The sequence below is a fragment of the Cucumis melo genome, chromosome 10, assembly GCF_025177605.1.
Source record: "Cucumis melo cultivar AY chromosome 10, USDA_Cmelo_AY_1.0, whole genome shotgun sequence".
NCBI lineage: Eukaryota > Viridiplantae > Streptophyta > Magnoliopsida > Cucurbitales > Cucurbitaceae > Cucumis > Cucumis melo.
Window position 1 is genome coordinate 74,476 of NC_066866.1, and position 22,244 is coordinate 96,719.

General features: G+C 35.5%; 1 protein-coding gene across 10 annotated transcripts in view; it reads left to right on the top strand.

The window, feature by feature from the left end:
• Window positions 1-2,016: 2,016 nt before the first annotated feature.
• The window catches only part of LOC103489571 (protein unc-13 homolog), a 68,189-nt gene continuing 47,961 nt past the window's right edge, over window positions 2,017-22,244 (top strand). Inside the window, exons 1-12 of one of the 10 annotated variants that reach the window (XM_051090949.1) lie at window positions 2,017-2,234; window positions 2,396-2,471; window positions 2,693-2,782; window positions 3,004-3,179; window positions 3,258-3,322; window positions 3,450-3,792; window positions 4,284-4,350; window positions 6,776-6,929; window positions 11,066-11,233; window positions 11,348-11,458; window positions 16,288-16,497; window positions 17,366-17,467. In XM_051090949.1, coding sequence (XP_050946906.1) covers window positions 2,775-2,782; window positions 3,004-3,179; window positions 3,258-3,322; window positions 3,450-3,792; window positions 4,284-4,350; window positions 6,776-6,929; window positions 11,066-11,233; window positions 11,348-11,458; window positions 16,288-16,497; window positions 17,366-17,467 — 1,404 coding nt within the window. In that variant the 5' untranslated portion in view covers window positions 2,017-2,234; window positions 2,396-2,471; window positions 2,693-2,774. Of the gene's footprint in view, window positions 2,235-2,376; window positions 2,477-2,665; window positions 2,783-3,003; window positions 3,180-3,257; window positions 3,323-3,449; window positions 3,793-4,283; window positions 4,351-6,775; window positions 6,930-11,065; window positions 11,234-11,347; window positions 11,459-16,287; window positions 16,498-17,365; window positions 17,468-22,244 lie in introns of all 10 variants that reach the window. The other 9 variants (XM_051090955.1, XM_051090951.1, XM_051090952.1 and 6 more) reach the window with 9 other exon arrangements.

The window sequence follows — 22,244 nt, forward strand, 5'->3', positions numbered from 1 at the left end:
ATAAACAATTTTGTTTTTGACATATCAACACATTTATTTTTTGTTAGGGAACTTTGAAAGATTAATGCCGGTTTTTTATTATAAATTTTTATATACATTTATTATCTATTATAAGTTCATAAATATTGAAGATATAAAGAAAAATAATTAAGTTAATTAATTGTAACAATGTACCTATACAAATAATAAATAAAAATAACATTCAAAACTTCACATCCACTCAACCCTGTAACTACTACCCTTATTATTTGTGACCATTTTTCTCGTTTTCTTTTTCGTAGAATATAGGATGAAATTTCAGTTTAGGTTGGGTCTTCCTTGGAAAAAAACAATTTATCTTTTTTATTTGGAAAAAACAATGAAAGAACGCATTAGAAAATATTGCAAAGTAGCACTAAAAAATAGTAAAAACCAATTATATAGCTAAAACAGTTTTAAATGATAAGAAAGTAAAATAAGATTGTGACCCGTCTTAAGAATTCGAGATTAGACCCATGTACCACAAATTAAAGATTTTTAAAAGTTTCTACAACTTTCAAAATTTAACTAGTTTATCTCATCCTTGTTATTTAAAAAAAGCTAAATGCATCATATGAATATAATATTTACACACTTGGCTCAAAACACTGTTTAAAAAATCAAAGCACTTGTTGTTATAATATACATAGAAAAATTAATTTTCATAAATATAACAAAACACAAAAAATATTTACGGTCCCCATTTTTCTTAAACATTTCAGGTTTGCTATTCCTTCCCATATTTTCAATATTTTTCTTCTCTTATGCATTTTTTTATAAGTTTTATGAAATCACGACATATATTTTCAATCAATCATATATATTGTATAATTTTTTTGTTCAAAATTATGTACCAAATATAAAAAATTTTGGTACGATCTTAAACAAAAATGGTTAGACACAATTCCACTATAGTTTATCATCTAGATTTGTTATAAACCCTACCACATATAAAATATTGAAGAAAAACCATTCAGATATTGGTGGTTTAGATTTGGTATACGATTGTATAGCCAGATCTAAACAGAACATGATACATTTAGGTACACATCTTGAAAAAAAAAATGTTACATATTGTTCGTTTAGATTTGGCTATATGATATTGTACCAAATCTAATGTAAATATAATAGACACTTGATATTTTTGGGCTTGTGAGCTTTTAGCTTTTTTTTTTTAAATTTTTTTATACGTAGTAAATGTTTTGCCGTTTTGTTATATTTAAAAAAAATTATATATATATATATATAAACTCATAATTACTTGACTTTGACTTTATGATTGATGTTGTATTGCTTTTTTACTCCTTACATGTATTACGTATTTTCTTAAATTTAAGAGTATCAACGTATTGCAATTGGAGCACAAAAGTAAAATGAAAAAACGAAGATTAGGTCAATCAATATATATTAATATAATACAAGTGATAGGCAAAACAAAATGTAGTAAATAAAAAGAAAGAACCACGAGTAGAAGTGAAAATTTAAATGTTTGTAAAAAATACTCAACAAAGTTATTTATATAATCATATAAAATAAAAGTTACTAAAACCTTTCAAAATCTTATTATTAGATATAAAATTATAAATCTTGAAAATAAAGAGAGAACTTTTCATATCCCTATAAAATGTTAGAATGAATAGGAGGGTTTGAAAATATCACAAATAGTTAATGATTTTTTTATTTTTATATTGATCGAATAATCACAAATTAAAAGTTAATTCTCAAAGTAAGCTATTAACAAGCGGTGCTTTTCGTAATAGGAATTTCTTGGTTACTGGTCAGTCCTTTCATATAAACTAATTTCCAATTTTTAAAATTTATTAAATATGGCCGTTTTGGAGAAAACAGAGATGATTTGGTAGTAATTGGTTTCGAATTCGCTTGGAAAATGAGGATGGAACTTCCCTTTTGTACAATACATATATACATAGATGAGAAAAATGAGAAAATAGGTATAATTTTGTATAATATTATACACATACACAACATACATACATATATGTGTGTATACATACATACACTTCTAGCTTCCGAACACATTCCATTCCCAACCCATTAGATTAGATCCATCTCCTATTTCTTAGCTCAGGCGGCCATTTTCCCACTTCAAGCTTCCATAGCCCGTACTACTCATTCCCACTTCAAACATTGACCGTTGGTCTCATCGCCATTGCCTTGGCGCTCATTTTCTTCGACCACCCATCTGCATAACGAAGGTATCAATGGGAGTTATCTTTCTTTTTACTGTCTCTCAATCTTCCAGTGAAATCTCTTTCAGTTTCTCTTGTTTATGAAGTTGCTACTTCTCTGAGTTTCAAAATCGACACGAAGTGACTTAGACGGAGTGTTTAATTGCAGAAAACTATTCAATTTGCAGGATCCAGTGGCTTCTGGTCTTGGAGCTTCTGGGACTGGGAGGACTCTGCGCAGTTCTCTCGTTTCTGGTAATCAAGGTATGGTTAGTTCCAGAACTTTGAACTTGAATTGTTTATTTCCATAATACGTGAAATCCAGGAACGTCGGTTTTACTTCAGATTAATGCACGGGGAAAGTTGCTGATCTTAAAATTATTACATTTTACGTTCACTTGCAAAGTTATGAATCATGAATTCGGTGACCAGTTGGCCAATGCTTTTACGCATGACAGCTTATTTATTTGTGCCTTTGCTACCAGAAGAATCCTTAGCCGTCGAGATGGAACGGATGCACATTGTCTGAAGTGAGGGATTTCGCTATTAGTATCATCGAGCTTCACCATGGAAGAGTAAGTGTCTCTCGAATATCTAGTGACTTTTCCCTTCATTTATATTTTTGTTGGATGAGGAACAAATTCATCGATTGAATGAATTAAAGAAATATCCAAAGATATCCAAGATAAAAAGGGGCTAAATAGAACGCTTATAATTTTAGGGTTACTATTGTTTGCCTGTTTGGACTTCAATTCCTTTTGTTTTGGATGAACGATGTAGTCTACCTTCCATACAGGGAAAACGCCATCGAGCTTTTGCAACGCTATAGGCGGGACAGACAAACACTTCTTGATTTTGTACTGTCCGGTAGTTTGATAAAGAAAGTTGTAATGCCTCCTGGTGCGGTTACCCTCGATGATGTGGATCTAGACCAAGTTAGTGTGGATTATGTTCTTAACTGTGCTAAAAAAGGTTAATTGACTTGTCCATTCTTATATTTTTAAGTTTCATCTATTTCAAAGCATTTTCATGCTTTCATCTGTCGAACAGGTGCGATGCTTGAACTATCTGAAGCAATTAGAGATTATCATGACCTTACGGGGTTTCCTCAGATGGTAAGTATGATTTACACGCAGTCCCCACTCTTCTCTTAGTTTTATATTCTCCCCTCGGGCGATCCTTCCATTGTATTTGATCTATTCATATTAATAGATAATTGCTAAGTTATCTTTGATATTCCAGAATAACTCGGGATGTGGGGATGAATTTTTCTTGGTTACGGATTTAGATTCTTCCGGGTCACCTCCAAAAAGGGCACCACCACCTGCTCCTGCTTTCACACCTCCTCCTGTTTACACACCTCCAGCAGTGATTGCACCACCACCTATGGCCACACCATCACTAATAGAGCGAAATGTATCTAGATCAGAGTCTTTTGAGTCCTCACAAGCTCGGGAATTAACTGTTGATGACATAGATGATTTTGAGGATGATGAAGACGTCGAGGTTAATAGCGTGAGGATGTCAAGAAGAAACCCAAACGACCCAGCTGATCTTGCTCTCAAATTGCCCTCTTTTTCATCAGGTAGTAACAAATTTATTGGCTAATGGATTGTTCATCTGTGTTGAGACTGATGGAGTTATGTAGGTGTATATCCAAAGAAAACAGTGAGAGGATGCCTAGTTGGTTATTCCGATGGTGATATTCTCCAAATCTTTCTTACTTTATAGGGTCCAATGTAACTACACTGATTACCTCCTTCCGTTTTAGGTTTAAAGGATAGAATTTTGGAGGTTCTGTCTTTCAATTTTTTTGACTATATTCCAACTGCTAGTATTAAGTTAGTTTTGTTCTCGTATTTTCAATTGTTGTTATATTTTCTTTTGTTTTATATCTTGCACTTTGAGAATTAGACACATTTCATTAATGCAATGAAAGGTCTTGTTTCTGTTGTTAAAAAAGGACTGTATTCCAATTGCATTTAATTTTTTGTCTAGAGAAAACATATTTGGCTGACATTATTAATTTAGAGTAGAACACTAGAATGTTTTAACTTTTTTCTTTATTTGTTACAGGAATCACAGATGACGACCTTCGAGAAACAGCATATGAGGTTCTTTTGGCTTGTGCTGGGGCCTCAGGGTATACCATCTTCTGTTGTGTGTGTGTGTGTGTTTTGTGGATGTTTTTGGGTATTATTCTCAAGGTCATTGGAGATTTTTAGTACTTACTCTAGGTAACTACTGAAACAATAAACCACTCAACTACTTAAAAAATTGTAAAATTGTTTGACAACTTCAACAACTAATTCCTGTAAAAAAAAAGATTGTTGGTGATATATAATTAAATTTGCCTTTAACCACCAGCTTAAGCTTTTGAGTAAATTGGTGGTTTAATATGGTATAAGAGTAGGTGGTTTAGGGAGATCCTGTGTTCAAGCCCTTGCATTATCATTTCCTCCCCAATTAAAATTGATTTTCACTTGTTGGGCCTTTCAAATATTTCAAGCCCACAATTGAGGGGGAGTGTTGGTGATATATAATTAAATTTGCCTTCAACCACCGGCTTAAGCTTTTGGGTGAATTGGTGGTTTAATAAAGATTAATCAAATAATAACAAATAAAATGCTAGAAAAAATAAGGCATAAAAGAAAATAGAATTCCACTTCTTGTGATGTAGAAAAATACAATTGAAAGTTTTGCTTTTAGCTCATCGAAAGACCAAGATAATGCTATAGGTACTTGGAGAGTTGGATAATAGGTACCTCCAATGCGATTGAATACGTAAAACTGATCTTTAAGATTATAAGGCATAAACTATTGTTGATCTTTTAGGAACGCCTTCACGATTGTTTCATGATGTTTAATATCCAAAAACAGTAGTGTAAAATTTTTGAAGGGCTCTCCAAGCAAAACCCCTCTCGATCAATCCAACAAGAAGGGCGAGCCTTTTTTCGACTCTCCTTTCAGCGTTAGTAGTGAGGAATTGGAGCATTTGGATAGGTCAATCAAACTTGAAAGTCAGAAACATTTTGAGCCTCTAGAAACTGATCTTAATTTTCTGTTTCAATGCGAGGAAAAGCCAGGATCCGTAAAGTTGCTGTTGCTACTCGTTTTTGTCCCCGGTCTTGCGAAATACCGGATCATTTTAAATCAATAGTAGCTGATTGTGGAATTATTCTAATTTGATTCTTCAGCAGTTTAATGTATTTTTCCTCAATGTAAGACCAACATATGTCATTCTTGGATTTTCCTTCATGTGGGTGACAAGAAAATCCTTCACTCCGATGCTAAATAGTGGAAGACTTCTTCGAGCTTTCCTCTGGATTATGGATTAATTTGGTTAGGCAGTTTTGGAGGCAACCAGTTGCATCTTCTTGAGAGTTTAGTTTCAATTTAGTTCTTTATGAGAGGATTTTGCATTATGCTTTGTAATTAGATTTCTTCGGATATGGTTTTGTTTAGTTTGATCTCTTCTATGTTTAGCTTGAATTTGTTTTGTAGCCTTTTTTTTTGTAGAGGTAGACTGAATTTTCTCTTTTCTCTTGCTCTTAGTATAATACTTTTGTGCTTTGAGCTAAAGGCTCTTTTATTAATAATCATTTAAGAGGCTTGTTTCATTTTCAAAAAAAAAAAAAAAAAAGGAAATCCAAAAACAGTATCACTATCCTCCTTGATGTGAACTTTGTCAATAGGATTTTTCCGATATCCTGTTGCAGAAGTAGCCTTGTTGAAACAAAAATATTGGTCTGATACCATATGATGTAGCTTAGGATCCTCACGTTAAGATTCCAAACTTGAAACTCAGAAAAATCTCAACAAGGCCAAAACAGCGACAGTTCTGTTCCAATATATTGATAAGGAAGCCAAATGTTCGACAAGCAACCAAGAACAAGAAATAAGGAAAGTAAATGCAACAAGGAATAATAAACCAGCTCCTTCGAGAAGGCTGGAAACCTTTCCTAATAAAGCCTACAATAGCTTTCACAAAAAACAGAACCTAATTCTCCAATCCCCAAAACATTACCTATTTATACTCATGATAAAAGTGGGCCCTCAGGTGTTTTTCTCCTCTCTCATCAGCTCTCCATTTCCCCTATTCTGTGCATCCCCCCTTTTGCTCTTTCTTTTGTACATGTGTAGGATCGGGGGTCTAACACCTCACTCCTCTACCCATAGGCTATTTTCCTCTTTTTGTTTGTATAGTTCTGTTTCTTGTATATGAAAAGAAAAATCTCTAGGAAGTCCAAAGTTTTTTCTTCATTGAAGAAAAAGAACATGACAACGACAACAAAGCATAATGGGGGTTTTCAACCCATTAACCAGCTAACCAAATTACTAAGGAACAATAAACAACTCAAGTGATTAGTAAACTGTAAGCTAGTACAACAAAAACTAATAATACTAAAGGTAAATGGCAGGAAAACTTCATGTTTAGCCTTTTTAAGTCACTGCAACATTTCCTTGTTATATCAATCAGTCCTGTTTTTGTCAGCATTTAGTGCTCATCTTCACATTAGATTTTGTTATTTCACAATTTCCTAAATCTGTCTTCACTATTTAAATAGGGGTCTTATTGTACCATCAGCAGAGAAGAAGAAAGATAAAAAGTCTAAGTTGATGAGGAAGCTTGGACGTAGTAGTAAAAGTGGAATTGTCGTTGAACCTCATCGTGCACCTGGGTTAGTTGGGTTGTTGGAGACCATGCGTGTACAGATGGAGGTAGTTCTTTTATTCCTTTTTGGTCTTGACTTGATTATAATATTTAAACTTGATTTACTTGATGGCAGCTTCTAAAGTACTTCATATTATTTATGGACGTGTAGTATTCATAGCAATGAAATAACATCTATGCTGTATGCAATTCATTTAGGGATTTGACTTTGCGCGTGTGTGTTTTTCTTTTTTGTAAGAAACTGAGTTTTTATTGTGAAAAGATGAAGAAAAACAAGGACATACACAGAAATAGGCTCACAGAAGAAGTACTTGAGAATCCACAAGAAAGGACTTCTATTTAGAAGAATAAGATTTCTCCTCTGACCTTAGTTACTGCGACCCCTCCCTTTCTCTACACAGAATCAGCCCTCTGCCCAATATTCTTATTTAACTCTGACATCTCTCCTTACATTCGTTTCTTTCCATTTCCCATCTGACACTCCATACTCCAACAACCTTTTCCGATCAACTTTCTGACAGCCTATTCGTCATTGTCCAGCCATCAAATCCAGGATTTGTGCTCTATATTGGGTTTAGTTTATTGAGGTTTTTTTCAAGTTTTATTGGCAAAATGAAAGTTGAAAGTTGCAAAATCAATGACTCATCTGCATTTAGTATGATTCCAGTTTGTTCTTCATAGAAGATTTGGACGTTATTAAAGTTCTTATTTATCTAGTTCACATTTACGATGATTTGTGGATTTCTATCTCAGATCTTCTCCATGGTCTAGTCAACCGTTTTTTCTTAAGAAACAATTGTGACAGCTCATGATGTAATTGAGATGTTCGTCCTAATGTGACAAAGTTAAATCCCAAGTCTTTGAAGTCCATTTTCTCAGGTTATTCTCGTGTTTAAAAAGAATAAAGATGTTATTATCCAATTCTAAGTTAGATTTCCTTCTCCCCTCGAGGTTCAAACTGAATTTTCAAAGGAATCCTTTTGTCCCCACCAATAAGAAGGATGAGCTACAGATTCAGACCTCACCGGAGACTTGCTGGAAGTCCAAGGAAGATTCTGATTACAAGGAGCAATCTTGTCAATCTCCTGCAGTCATTAACTTTGTTAAAGGAAGTTTGCTGATATTCACTAAGCCATTAAGTAGTTCGGATGGCCGTTCAAAATCAGGAGGTGCAAAGGTGTGGAAGATGAAGTGGTGCAATTAGTGAAGGAAGATAAAAATCTGGCCGTGCCACTTGTATTGCTCACTGAAATTCCAAGAGCCACTCATGAAATTAATGAACTGGTGGCTAAGTCTTTTTCAGTGATAAGAAGTTGAGAGTTAACTTCGTAGTAAACAGAAAAATAAATGTCTCACCGCCCAATCTTTTTGAATTATCATCTAAGGCAGCTCATCAGTCACAAGGCCCTTTTACAAGCGCTTCAAGCTCTTCCAACAGCAGAACGTTGTCCCAAGTTTATTCAGATTTGTTAGTTCCTTCATCATTTGATCATACAAATCAAGCAAGATCTTGTCTGGAAAACGTTCAAATAGCTCATTTTTTTCCTTCCAAATTCTTCTTCTTTGCTTTCTTCCTTGGGTAGCGATATCTTCAAAAAAAGACCAAGTATCAACCAAAAGTGAGGAAATACTCGGAATTATTCAAGCCATTCCTGAAGCATTTTGTTAGAAGAAAGAGACAAAGGGAAGTAACTAAAAAGAGACTTATCAAGGAGAAGTTGTTCCTTGAGCAGAATGTTGATGTATAAGAAAATAATTGTTCTGCAATCCAAGCTCCCTCTCGAGCTAATATGTTTGCAGATATCAGAGTTCATGGTCACTTTTCCTGCTAATGATAGCTGAGCATGTGTTTAATGATAGCTGCACAGAGTCCTGATGTATTAGAAGTGTAGCGGACAATCTTGATAGAAGACTATGGTCTTTGGAGGCTTTTGGCAATTTCTCGGTCAAATCTCTCACAAGACACCTCTCGATTTCGTCTCCTTTGTATAGAGACCTATACCAAGCTTTGTGGAAATCTAAATGCCCGAGGAGAGTAAATCCTTATATCGGTTATGATTTTTGGACTCCTAAACTGCTCTTCAGTCATGCAAAGAAAGTTACCAAACAGTTTCCTTTCACCCTCAATATGCCCACTGTGCAAGCAAGAAGGAGAAGATTTACAGCATCTGTTCTTTACTCATTCCTACTGTGCAAATTGTTGGTGGAAGTTCTCAATTTTTGAAGTTGGTTGGGTTTTTGGAGAATCTTTTGGCCTAAATGTACACCAAGTTTTTTTGGGGCCCATATTAAAGAAAAGACCGAGACTAATTTGGGCAAACTTATCAAAGGCAGTGTTGGCAGAAATTTGATTTAACCGAAACCAAAGGATCTTCCATGATAAGGAGATGTTTTGGTTAGACCGTTTTGAGATAGCTAATAGGAATGCTGCAGCTTGGTGTACTTTACACGAAGATTTTGAAGCATTCTCCATCCAAGAAATTAGTCTCAATTGGCGGGCCGCCACGTTTTGCAGCCATCACTAAAGGATTTTTGTCTTCACTTCTTCGGGCCTTTCCCACCTCATTTGTGCTGTTTTTCTTGTTGCTTAGTTTATTGGCTTGACGGCTCCTGCTTGTTGTATTCTTGTAAGTTTTTATTATGTATCTTGGGTTGTATTTTTTAGGTGCTAAGGGGTGTCATCCTAGTTGAGATGTCCGAATGCACTTGCTAATCCTATGGTTACTTCTTGTTTCGCTCTTTGTACAAAACTATCGACCTCTTTATTATTATCAATAAAGAGGTCGATTTACTTTTCAAAAAGAAAAAAAAAACTCTAGTTTCTTAATGCCTAATTCAAATGTGAAATTCCTAAAAGGTACTCTACACCATACTCCCGTTGTTCCATCCAAAAAGAAGTGTGAGACAACTTTTGATTCTCTATTCAGTGTGAATAGTGAAGAATATGAACACTTTGAAATGACAGACAAAAATGAGTGGCAGTTGCATATGGAGCCCTTAGAACAGACCTATATACTCTGTTTCAGATTGACGAAGAATTGGAAGGTGAACCAAAAGTTGATGATAAGTGTTCAATTTGCCCACCATCAGTTCAGCCCATCAGAATTTCAAATCATCTGAAATCGATTATGGCTGATTGCAGTTGTGGACTAGTTTTTAGTTGATCTTACCCAGCAGTTTTGCAGCCTCCAAAGGCTCCATGAACTTTTTGCACGAGTGTAAGCAGTGAAGAATTAGAAGAGGTCATGCTTTAGGGGTTTTTCAACGAGAAGAAGCCATTCCGCTAGTCATCCTTGAATGTAATTTTGGTAAACTTTTTTTGAAAGTTTTGTCATCAGAAGATGCTTCATCAAATGGCCTGCTTCTTCAACCGAGGCTTAGAAGTATTCTCCTCAAGATTGGTACCTTAGTTGCGCATCAGAAGTCATAGTAGCAGTTTGTCAGCTCGTGTAAATGAATTTTTTACGAATAAGATGTTCTTTGGTTGGGTTTGAGATAGTTCAGCTCTTTCGTTTCGTCCTCTTGAGATGCATCTTCTTCAAGCTTTTCAAAGATTACTTCTTTCATGGTTATGGTTCTTTGGCACTCTTTTTGTTCACTTTCCCAGCATTTCATATGGATTGAATTTTTTCAGTTGCTGTTTTGGTTGTTTTTCTGCCTTGTTTGGACTTTGTTAAGCTCTTGGGCCTCGTTTTGTTTGTCCATGTATTTGGATTATGGATTCTTTGTCCCCAGAGATTCTAGCTCTTTGTATAATTCTCTTGTACATTGAGTGTACTTTGATTTCATTATATTAATGAAGAGGTTTTAAAAAAAAACCAGAATTACAAAGTATGGTGTAAACTTCAAAACAGAGGGGTAAAAGTCATCAAAAGGGATCAGCTTCTAAAATGGAGTGACCAATCCATCCCATGTATCTGACCACAAAGCAATGCTGCTACTATTTCCAAGTTCAGAACCTTTCTTTGCTGCACTGAAGAACAATTTAGGGATCCATTGAGCGTGGCTTCAAGTTTTCTTTTCTTATTTTTATTATGGAGCTGATGGGTTTCGAATTGTACTATTATTTTCATTTTAAGAAGACTACACTATCTTATTTCTTATTATTTCTACTTCTAGTTTTTTTCCCAAAACATTTGATTCTCATTTTTGCTGCTAAGTTTTAGTTCCAATATGTTTGCAGATATCAGAGTCCATGGATGTAAGAACGCGGAAAGGCCTCCTAAATGCCCTTTCCGGAAAAGTAGGAAAAAGAATGGACACCCTCTTAGTTCCTCTGGAATTGTTGTCTTGTATCTCAAAGACAGAATTTTCTGATAGAAAAGCATTTTTACGCTGGCAAAAAAGGCAGGTAGGTTTCTTTTTTCTCTTCACTTCTTCTCTCTCTGTATAAATTTTATGATAAACCCTTGATTTAACTCGTCAAGTGCTCAATTTTCCTGCTGAGTATTATATATACGTACAGCTGAACATATTGGAGGAGGGGCTTATTAATCACCCTGTTGTGGGATTTGGGGAGTCAGGGCGCAAGGCAAGTGAGTTGAGAATTCTATTGTCAAAAATTGAGGAATCCGAGGTATGTTTGTGTTTCTTTAAGTTTTATTTTTATCCAATTTTACTTATTTACTCAATATTCTGTTAGTTTTCTTTCTATGAAAATTTGTTTTTTCTCCCTGATAAAAAGACCGTTACTCATTAATCAAGGAAGGATGCTCACCTCATAGGCAACCAAGGATGCCTAATGCCGTGGTATCTTTTATTTGTCGCCATACATTCACATGGATGATTATAATGTTGGTGAATTTGTGGGAGATTTGGAAGGATGGGATATTTTTAAAATAAACAAAGTGAGATAGATTAGATTTGGAGGTTCTTTTCTTATTTTTTAAAATTTGATTAGCCTATTTTTAAAATTTTATTTATTATTTTTCCTCCCCCCGGGAGAATCATGTTGGACATCCTTTATCATTCTTATAATTTTCTTTTATGAAGGAAATTAGGGTTTATTGGGTTTATTCCTGTTTAGTTTTTTTTTTCATTAAAAACATTTTTTTCTGAAAAGGAAACCAACCTCTTTATTTATAATAATAATGCCCAAAGTACAAAAAGTTTATACAAATAGCTAAACAAAAAGAGATCATAGGATCAGCAGCGCACCAGGACATCTGAACTAGGTTGACACTCCCTTAGCGCCCTTGTCATATCCAACAAAAATATAGTCCAAAGATACAAAATAAGAATAAAGTCTTTTAAGAATGCAAGCAGCATTTGCTGTAAAGTCGAAAAACTAAAAACATGGAAAAAACAGCGGCAGTACGAAAAGTAGACTTAATCTTTTAGTGGTGGCTGCGAGAAGAGGATGGCTACTAATGCTCTGGGAAAATGAGGGCTTGCCAATTGAGACTGATTTCTTGGATGGAGAATGCTTCAAAATCTTTGTGTAGAGTACACTATCCTATTAGCTATCTCAAAACGGTCTAACGAAAACATTTCCTTATGTAAAATTCTTTGGTTTTGTTCAAACCAAATTTCTGCAAACACAGCTTTTGATACTGATAAGTTTGCCCAAATTATTCTCGGGTTTTTTTTTTTAAAGGACACCAACAAACCTTGCTGTACATTTAGGCTAAAAGAGTTTCCAAAATCCCAAACTACTTCAAAAATTGAGAAGAATTTCCACCAACAATTAAGCATACGCATGATCTTAGTTTGAATAAAAGTAAGTTCTCTCCCTTCTCTCCTCCCTCCTCCTCCACCATTTTCCTTGGATTAGCTAGGCCTCTTCGACTATCCCCTCAACATGGAAATTGCCAGCTGCAAAGTTAATCAATCTCATTATTGTTTTTGGAAAGAGAAAAGATTTTAATATTGAAGATGTGGAAGCTAACAAATCTGTATCAATCTCCGAAGCTCAACTCCGATGGACTTTGCATACTATTTCTGATCTCCTCAATAATCCAGTAGACCACTTCTTCAAGAAAGATGTTGAAATTGGTAGAGGGCAAATGAAGATCTTCAAGTTCCAAGCTAACTTGGGGTGGATCCTTAGCTGTGACGTTTGGCTTTATTCAGGAGGTCACTCTACCCTTAGAATCTGCTCAGAAGTCCTTCCTACCCTTAGAATCTGCTCAAAAGTCAATATGCAAGGTTGGTCCTCCTTATGTAGAATACTGGAAAAATATGTAGACATAGTAGACTACTCCTGTTGGTTCTCAGCCATTTCCATTAAAGCTCCCTTCTAGCCTTCGGTGGAAAAACAAAGTTATGCTGCCACTGCTAATCCAAAATCTCCTACCAATCTGTACCCAGGTCTGGAAAAATGAAACCATGCCCGACTTCCCACCATAAAGTTCATTCTCAGGTCTCAGTTCGTCATTCTCCATCAATTCAAAAACAATGGTTAATTAAAAACCATGAGGTGGCTAAGTTTAATTTTGATAACCTCTGGATTATTTTGAAACTTTTTCGCTTATGATGATTGGAGATTGATTTGCAAATTTATGGAATCGAGATTCCAATACAACATTATTATCAACCCCTTTATGATGACAATGCCCTTATCAGTCTTGATTTAGTTGCCGTTAGTGACTTCATTGTTGTAGTAGGTAAATGGTAGGAATGGGGCAATTTCCACCTTAAATTTGAAAAATGGACAGTTCGAAACATAGTAGCCCACTGATGTTGAAAGACTATGGAGGTTGGATTAAAGTGAAGAACCTTCCCCTTGATTTCTGGAGTAGAAGTATTTTCAAAGCAATTGGAGACCATTTTGGAGGACTCAAAGAAATAGCCTCTAAAACCCTTAATTTTATCAATTATAGTGAAACTCATATTGAGGTCAAGAAAAATCTGTGTGGTTTTGTTCCTTCAACAATCAAAATCTCATACCAAAAGAGGGGAAATATGTTTCTATATTTTGGAGAATTTGAGTTTCTAAGCCCTCATTTTCCTAAAAAATCCCCCAGTGTACAAGACGTTTACAGCAATTCCATTGATCGGCTGAGGGTAAGAGAAGCTTTGCTCGATGAGGGGTGTGATCTCTCCTCTTGGCCACCAGTACTTAATGTACCAAGTTCAGTTTTTGCAACCTTACCAAAATGTCTGGCTTTCAATCTCTGCAACATTTTCTGACCAGCTCTCTGGCATCGGAGAAGATGAAAAGTTCCATTACATGGGTGGCAGCCAATTCCATTGGGCGGGAACCTGAATAGTCTCCACTTTTAATTAATGAAAATCCTATTGGTCACAGCTGTATTAAAAAGAAACTGGGGTCCATGGAGTTTAACCAACCTCCCATTAATTCAGCAGCTGTAAATCTAAGTAGTGAGAGAAAAAAGGGTAAATCCCCTTTAATTACAATCATGCAGAATCATGAAATTTCCTCAAAAGTAATTAAAGATAACAGCTCTCCCTCCAACCAACGACAATTTTCTAATTTGGCCTCCACAGATCCTTCTCCTTCGGTTTATGTTTTCTGCAACTAGACTAATCCTTCTCAAGGTGACAAAGCTCTCCAAGTACATGCTCCAAAAATTCTGAGCACTATTCTTGGAAGCATACATCTTTTAATAATTTATGGACTGCCTTATTGAAATCTGAGTTGAAGGGAGGTTGTGACATCAAATTACCATTTTCAGCCCCCTCTTGGAAGCACAATTTAAAGCCCTCTATTTCGCAAACAATCCTGACCTTTTGGAGGTTTGCAGCTCCAAAATACAGACTTCTAATTGCCTTTCCAGGTTAGTAAACTCAGGCTCTCCTATGAAGCATTTCAAATACTCAAAACTCCTATTGTTAACTCTAAAGATAATTTGTTGCGAGGCTCCCCTTGTCGTGCCACCATTGACAAACCGACCTCCAAGATCTTGGAGTCTCCATTTACTGTCAGTAGTGAAGAGTCCTTGGGGTTTCCAAATGGTTTTGATTTCAAGATTAATGAAGAAATTGAAGGGGCTGACCTCTCTTCTCTATTTGATGAAGCCAGTGTTGTTCCCATCAAAGTTCCCTCAGAATTGCCTAGGGATCTGCTGCCCTTAGTCAATGATTGTGGCATCATTTTGGTTTAATGAAAATTTGATAAGCCTTCCTCCCTCTCATCCATCCTAATGAAGATAATTTCTTGGAACACCAGGGGTTTAAATGACATCACAAAAAGAGCAGCCTTGAAGAAATTCATAAAAAGTCATAATCCGGATATTGTCTTGATACAAGAATAAAAAATGGATGTCATCAATTCTGTCCTTATAAAATCATTATGAAGTTCTAGAGACATTGGCTGGGAATTCGTGGAAGCAATAGGTGCCTCCGGAGGAATATTAACAATGTGGGACAAGTATCATTTCAGTTATTGAGGTGATTAAAGGGAGATTTTCCTTATCAATAAAATGTCTCTCCTTAAGTAATCAGATTTTCTGGATTACTGATGTTGGACCCTGCGGGTATAGAGAAAGAAAACTGATTTGGCTTGAACTGTCATCCCTTACTTCAGGCTCAGCTGAGGCATGGTGTTTAGGTGGAGATTTTAACATTACAAGATGGGCTCATGAAAGATCTCCTCTCGGCAGAAACACAAGAAGCATGCATCATTTTAATAAATTCATTGAAGCAGTTAACCTTACGGAATTACCTTTACAAAATGGGAGGTTCACTTGGTCAAAGAGATGGTAGTTCCCCAGATCATTGCTTGATAGGTTCTTTATAAACAAAGATCGGGATGATGTGGTGTGCCCTGTATGGACTTCCATGGAGCTTATTTCTGTGTTTTCCTTTTGATTTTCACTGTAGTTTTTTTGTTGTATTAAGAATGCTCAGCCTTTGTACTGTCTTATATTGTGCTTCTGCCCTATTTTCTTTTCCAGTTTTTGGTGATTTTTTAGTTTTGCTGTAATATGCTGGATCTCGATCTCATTGTAATAGGCTGGATTTCGTTCTCATTGCTGTAATAGGCTAGTCTTATTTGGGATATGATGTTTTGGTGCTAAAGGGGTGTCAACCTAGTTGAGATGTCCGGGTGCACCTTCTGATCCCCTAGTTTTTCTTTTGCTTGTCTAAACTTCTTTATTACGCTCTTTGTATAATTCTCTTGTTCATTATGTTATTATTAATAAAGAAGTTTGTCTTCATTTAAAAAATATTCCACTAACAATTAAAAAGAAAGTTGTTAATTTTATATAATATATTGAATAAATCAAAGTATACATAATAACCTATTATATTGGTAAGTAAATAGAGACATAAGTACTAATAAAGGAAACATACAAATATGAAAAATATTAAATAAGAATAAACCCAATATGCCATAAGTTCCTTCAACAAGAAGTATAGTTCCTTCGGAAAAAGAAATATTTGTGCTGTTCTTTTCTATATATATACACACATTTGTAGCTGACATTTTGGAATTTTCAGTCTCTCCCACCTTCTACAGGGGAACTTCAGCGAATAGAATGCCTGAGATTGCTTCGGGAGATTTCCATTTCACTCGCTGAGAGGCCAGCTCGGGGTGACTTAACGGGTGAAGTCTGTCACTGGGCTGATGGTTATCCTCTCAATGTCAGGCTCTACGAGAAACTTCTTGCTAGTGTCTTTGATATGTTAGATGAGGGAAAGTTGACTGAGGTTAGTTTGTTTTGCCTTCTCATACACCATTTGCTATACTCGTACTGTATGACAAATCAACCAGCACCAGTAATCTTCAAATTTTACCAAAATTTTAAAAGGCTTGCTTTTATTCTTCTTCCTTTTGTGGACTCTCATTCTACTTTATCCAGTAGGTTATAGATGCTATCCTTTTCTGTAAGCCCGTTTGTATTCTTCCTTTTCTCCTTAGTCAGTGAAAGTTTGGGTTTCCATAGAAGAAAGGGGGAAAAAAAGAAAAAGAAAAAGAAAAAGAAAAAGAAAAAGAAAAAGAAAAAGAAAAAGAAAAAGAAAAAGGATAGAAGTAAAGAAACAGGAAAGACTGTAATCTTCAGCTGCTTGGCAATTTGCTCTCCCTTGGTGTTCTCCTCCCATCCATTTTGAAGTTTTTAGTCCGCAATCTTCAGCTGTTCTTGGGCTATGGAAAGTTTTCTTAAGTTTGCTTTGTTCTTATTTTTCTTCTATTTTGCTCAGGGATTCGCTTGTGTTGTTTTTGTTTGCTCAATTCGTCTTTTACTTTCGTATGTGATCACTCTTTTTACTTTTAGTATAACTCTCGTGTACTTTGAGCATTGGTCTCTTTTATTAATATATTTAATAAAGAGGCTCGTAACCGTTTTAAAAAAAGCAATAGAAAAGACTATCCTAATATTTTGTTTTTGTTTAAGACTACTTTTATAGATTTCTTCCACCCTGCCCTTCGAACATATTTATATCTTTTCCATTGTTTTATAGAGAAGTTCATATCAAAAAGAACATTTTGTTCTCATTTACATTTATAATTGAAAAAAATTTAGATGCAGTACTATGGCATTCGATCTGCATGGATGTAACCCATCTATATTTTCAGGAGGTAGAAGAAATCCTCGAACTCTTGAAGTCAACCTGGCGTGTTCTTGGAATCACAGAGACCATCCATTACACCTGCTTTACTTGGGTACTGTTTCGCCAGGTATGACAGTCACTAAATTATCATATGAAAAGTTTAAGGCATTAGTTTTAAGGTAATTCACCATTCCTTAATTTCAAATTTCCAGGCATATTTGTGTTTCTCAGATGATCAATATTAACAAACGAAATAATTAAGTAAATCACTTTACTCATATAGATATCGCTGGTATGTGAGGAATAAGGACGGCACATTTTAGAAGAAACCACGTTAATGACATAAAAGTATGCTACATATGATAATTATAAGGATCCAATATCTTCTTTAACTAAAAAAGAATCAAACGCTTGATAATTATGAGGATCTGATATCTTCTTTAACTAGAAAAGAATCAAACATTTCAACAAAGAATTTCAGCTGCTGTATGAACTAGAAAAGGAGGTGGAAAAATTACTGAACTTGACATTCCCATTGCAAATATATCTGTAACCTTATTTTCTAAAGTAGCGTTGGTGGTGGTGTTTTTTCCCTCTTTTGTTTCTTTGTTTTGTTTGTGAGAAACGAAAAGAAAGCATTCAAATCGGAAATAAGTGATCTTTCTCCCTCAACCTTAATGATGGGAAATACAAAAGGAGGACGCCAAGATTAATGAGAAAAACAGGGACATCAGAGATGTTCCCATGCAAAACCGTCCAAGATGCAGTCGTGTACTGTCCATACTAAAAAATGAACGTAGTGTTTTCAATATGCTTCTGAAGAGGTATAGGGAAAAAGTCAAAATCTTACCCCTAAACATGGTTAGTTGCATCAAATTTCTCCATAAACTTTCATTTCCATCAAATTGGGTTTTAGATAAGTGTTGCAATTTTTGTCCTTTATTCAATTTTCGCTAATTCAACCCCTTATTTTAAAAATTATTGTAAAGATAAAAAAAATTGATTAAGGCACATGATGGCCTATTAAATAATTTCTTGTATTAGACCCTATGTCTATAATCTGCTTTGTTTGCCTTGTATGGCTTCGTTCTGGTAGTTGGGCATGATGTGGGTGTTTTGGACGTGTCAACCTGGTTGAGATGTCCATGTGCACCTCATGATCCTTATGACCTTTTGTGTAAAAAGGTGCTTTCTCTTATTTCTCTTCGAAAGAAAAAGGTCTTCTTTAATATTAAGAAATACCTAGTACAAATTAGGAAAATACAAATAAGAAAAAAATAAATACACAAATATATCTTAAATACAATGAAAATATAAATGTCCCGTGACAAAAAAAAAAAAAAAAAAAAAAAAAACAAATACAGAACAAAGAAAATGTGAACTAAAAAAGCAATAATCAACACTTCCCCTTAAGCTGGTTCGAAGATATCATCCATGCCCAGCTAGTCAATTAAGTTGTTAAATTGCCACTTTGGAAGACCTTTAGTTAACACATCTGCAATTTATTTTATTGTCAGAAGATGATGGATGCATATTATTCCTTGAACAATTTCCTTCTTTATGAAATGTTTACCAACTTCTATATGTTTTGTCCTATCATAAAGAACTGGATTGTGGGCATTGGAAATTGCTGCCTTGTCATCACAATAAATGCGCATAGCTATTGTCTGATAGAATCTCAATTTTTCCAAGCATCTTCTTATACATATGCCCTCGCAAATACCATGGGCTAATGCCCTGAATTTTTCTTATGCACTACTTCTTGCCATCACACTTTGTTTTTTACTTCACCTAGTAACTAGATTTCCTCCAACAAAGGAGCAATTGCCAGAACTGGATCTTCTATCAATTCTGCTATCTGCCTAATCAACATTAGTGTACACTTCGACATTTAGGTCGTCATGTTTTTTAAACAATATGCCTTTTTCTGTAGTACCTTTCTGATATCTTAGGATTCTATAAATAACATTGGAGTGATTTGTCCAGGAGCATTCATGAATTGATTTACCATACTAACTGGAAATGTGATGTCAGGACATGTGTGAGAGAGATACATATCTCCCCATAAGTCTTTGGTACTTTTTTCTTTCTTTTATTTCCTTTTCAGTTGTAGCTTCGAAATTTTAGCTACCCTGCAACCAAGTGAACCTGTTTCTTTCAATAGATCAAGAATATACTTCCTTTGGTTGACAATAAGGCCACTTTTGGACCTAGCAAACTCGATGCCTAGGAAATATTTTGAAGGTCTTTTGATTTAGAAATCATCAACTAATTTTTTCTTCACAATAGTCAGTCCTGTCTCATCATTGCCTGTAAGAATGATATCATCAACGTAATTGTTCTAATCAATTCAATCCCCAATGAAAGTTGTTTCTTGGAATACAAGGGCCTGAAAGATCCTTCCAAGCATTTAGCTCTCAAGAAATTTCTTAAAAATCTTCATCTGGATGTAGTCTTGATACAGGAGTTCAAGTTGGATAGTTTTAATGCTATTACAGAGAGAAGATTTGTATGGCCAGAGCATTTATCCCTTTTAGATGTTGTGTTGAGGCATGGTGTATGGGTGGAGATCTTAACGTTACTCTTTGGGCCCATGAACGTTTCCCTTTCGGCAGAAGTACACGAGGAATGAGGCTTTTTAACAACTTTATTGATTTGGCAAACTTCATGGATATTCCACTTCAGAATGGATGATACACCTGGTCTTGAGAGGATGACACAATCTCTAAATCCTTATTGGATAGGTTTTTTTTATCAATAAAGAATGGGATGAAGAGTTTGAAAATACTAGTTGAGATGGATCCAGACCAAAGAGTTTGAAAGTAATGAGAAAGAAGAACTTCGACGCAAGATGGATCTTGTGGATAATGGGCTGTATCAAGAATCCTAAATATTCAGTCTTCATCAATGGTAGGCCAAGAGGAAGAATTTCAGCTTCAAGGGGTCTTAGATAAGGAGATCCTCTTTCTCCTTTCCTATTTCTTTTGGTTAGTGAAGTTTCGAGAAGTCTCTTCTCCAACCTTTATAAGAAAGAAATGTTTGAAGGCTTTGTAGTTGGAAAAGACAAGATTCACATACCTATCCTTCAATTTGCGGATGATACTCTTGTGTTTTGTAAATTTGACGAGGAAATGATGGAAAACCTTAGGAAAGCATTATTGGTCTTTGAATGGTGTTCCGGTCAAAAGATTAATTGGGAGAAATCATCCATGTGCGGGATAAATATTAAGGACAGCAAAATTCTTTCAACAGCAAACAATTTAAACTGCAAGGTGGGAAGCTCCCCTTCACTTATCTTGGCCTTCCTTTGGGAGGTTACCCAAAACGTGCTCTGTTTTGGCAGCTTATTCTTGATAAAGTCCATGGAAAGCTGGATAAATGGAGAAGATACAGCCTCTCTAGGGGGTGGGAGGATTACATTATGCAAATCAGTTCTGTCCAGCCTCCCCACATATTATATATCTATTTTCCTCATACCAGAATCTGCCCTAAGCTCTTTGAATCATGAGGAAGTTCTTTTGGGAAGAAAACAAGGGAGGAAAGCTAAACCACTTGGCAAAATGGGATGCTGTCATTAAATCATATAAAGATGGAGGACTCAGTTTGGGTAAGCTGAAGCATAAGAATTTGGCATTATTGTCTAAGTGGGGATGAAATTTCTCAAACAAAATTCCCTTTGATGTCAAGTGATTAGAAGCATTCATGGCAGCGGCACCTTTAATTGGCATTCAAGTGGAAAAGAAACTGTGAGCCTAAAGTCCTTGGATTAGCATATCAAGGAAATGGCAGAAAATTGATTCATTGGCCCTTTTCAAATTAGGTGATGGCAGCAGAATGCTATCTTAGAAGCACCCTTGGATGGACAGAATTAACCTGGAGTGTAAATTTCCAACACTGGTTAGGATTGCACTCATTCCAAATGGGTCAATTTCTGATCATTGGGACTCTTCTACCAGCTCTTGGTCCATTTATTTCAGAAGACTGCTCAATGATGAGGAAATATTAGACTTCCAGTCCTTGTTGAATCAGATTTCTTCTTCACAGCCAGCCTCCTTTGCGGACTGAAGGTTTTGGTCCCTTGAAACCTCAGGTTCCTTCTTGGTAAAATCTTTGGTTAAGCATCTTTCTACATCTTCTCCAATGGATATTTCTCTGTACAAAAGGCTTTGGCAATCTTATAGTCCAAGAAGGGTAAACATCTTCATATGGATTATGCTGTTCGGAAACTTAAACTGTGCATCAGTACTTCAAAGAAAGCTTCCCTCCGATGTTCTCTATCCTCATACCTGCCCCCTTTGTGTTGATAATCTGAAAAATATCCAGCACCTTTTAATTGACCTTCTTTGCATCTAAATGTTGGTTCCGCCTTCTCCAAACCTTTAATATTTGTTGGGTTTTTTTATCAAGATTTTAAGAACAATGTGACTCAAATCCTTGCCGGTCCAGTCTTGAAGAAGAAGACAGCTGATTTGTTGTGGGTAAACGCAATAAAAGCTTTCTTACTTGAAGTTTGCTTTGAAAGAAACTAACCATGATAAACCATCGACTTGGATGGAACTTTATGATTTTGCTTGTTTGAATGCATCTTCATGGTGTTCATTATCTTAATCTTTTCGGGAATACTCTTTGCAGGAAATTTTGTTAAATTGGCCAGCCTTTTTAGCCTCTCCACTTTGAAGTCCTCGAACATTATGTCTTTCAGATTAGCCCTCTGCTTCAACCAGTTTTCTGCTTAATCGAGGATTAATCTTCTTTTGTTCTCGGCCTGCTGCCTTTGTTTTTATGTTTCATATGGACAGATTATTATTATTATTATTATGTTTCGCCTTGTATTAGTGGCTTTTTGTTGATCTTGTATTGAAAATAGGAGCCTAGTATAAAGGTTTTTATTTTCGCTTCTTGGA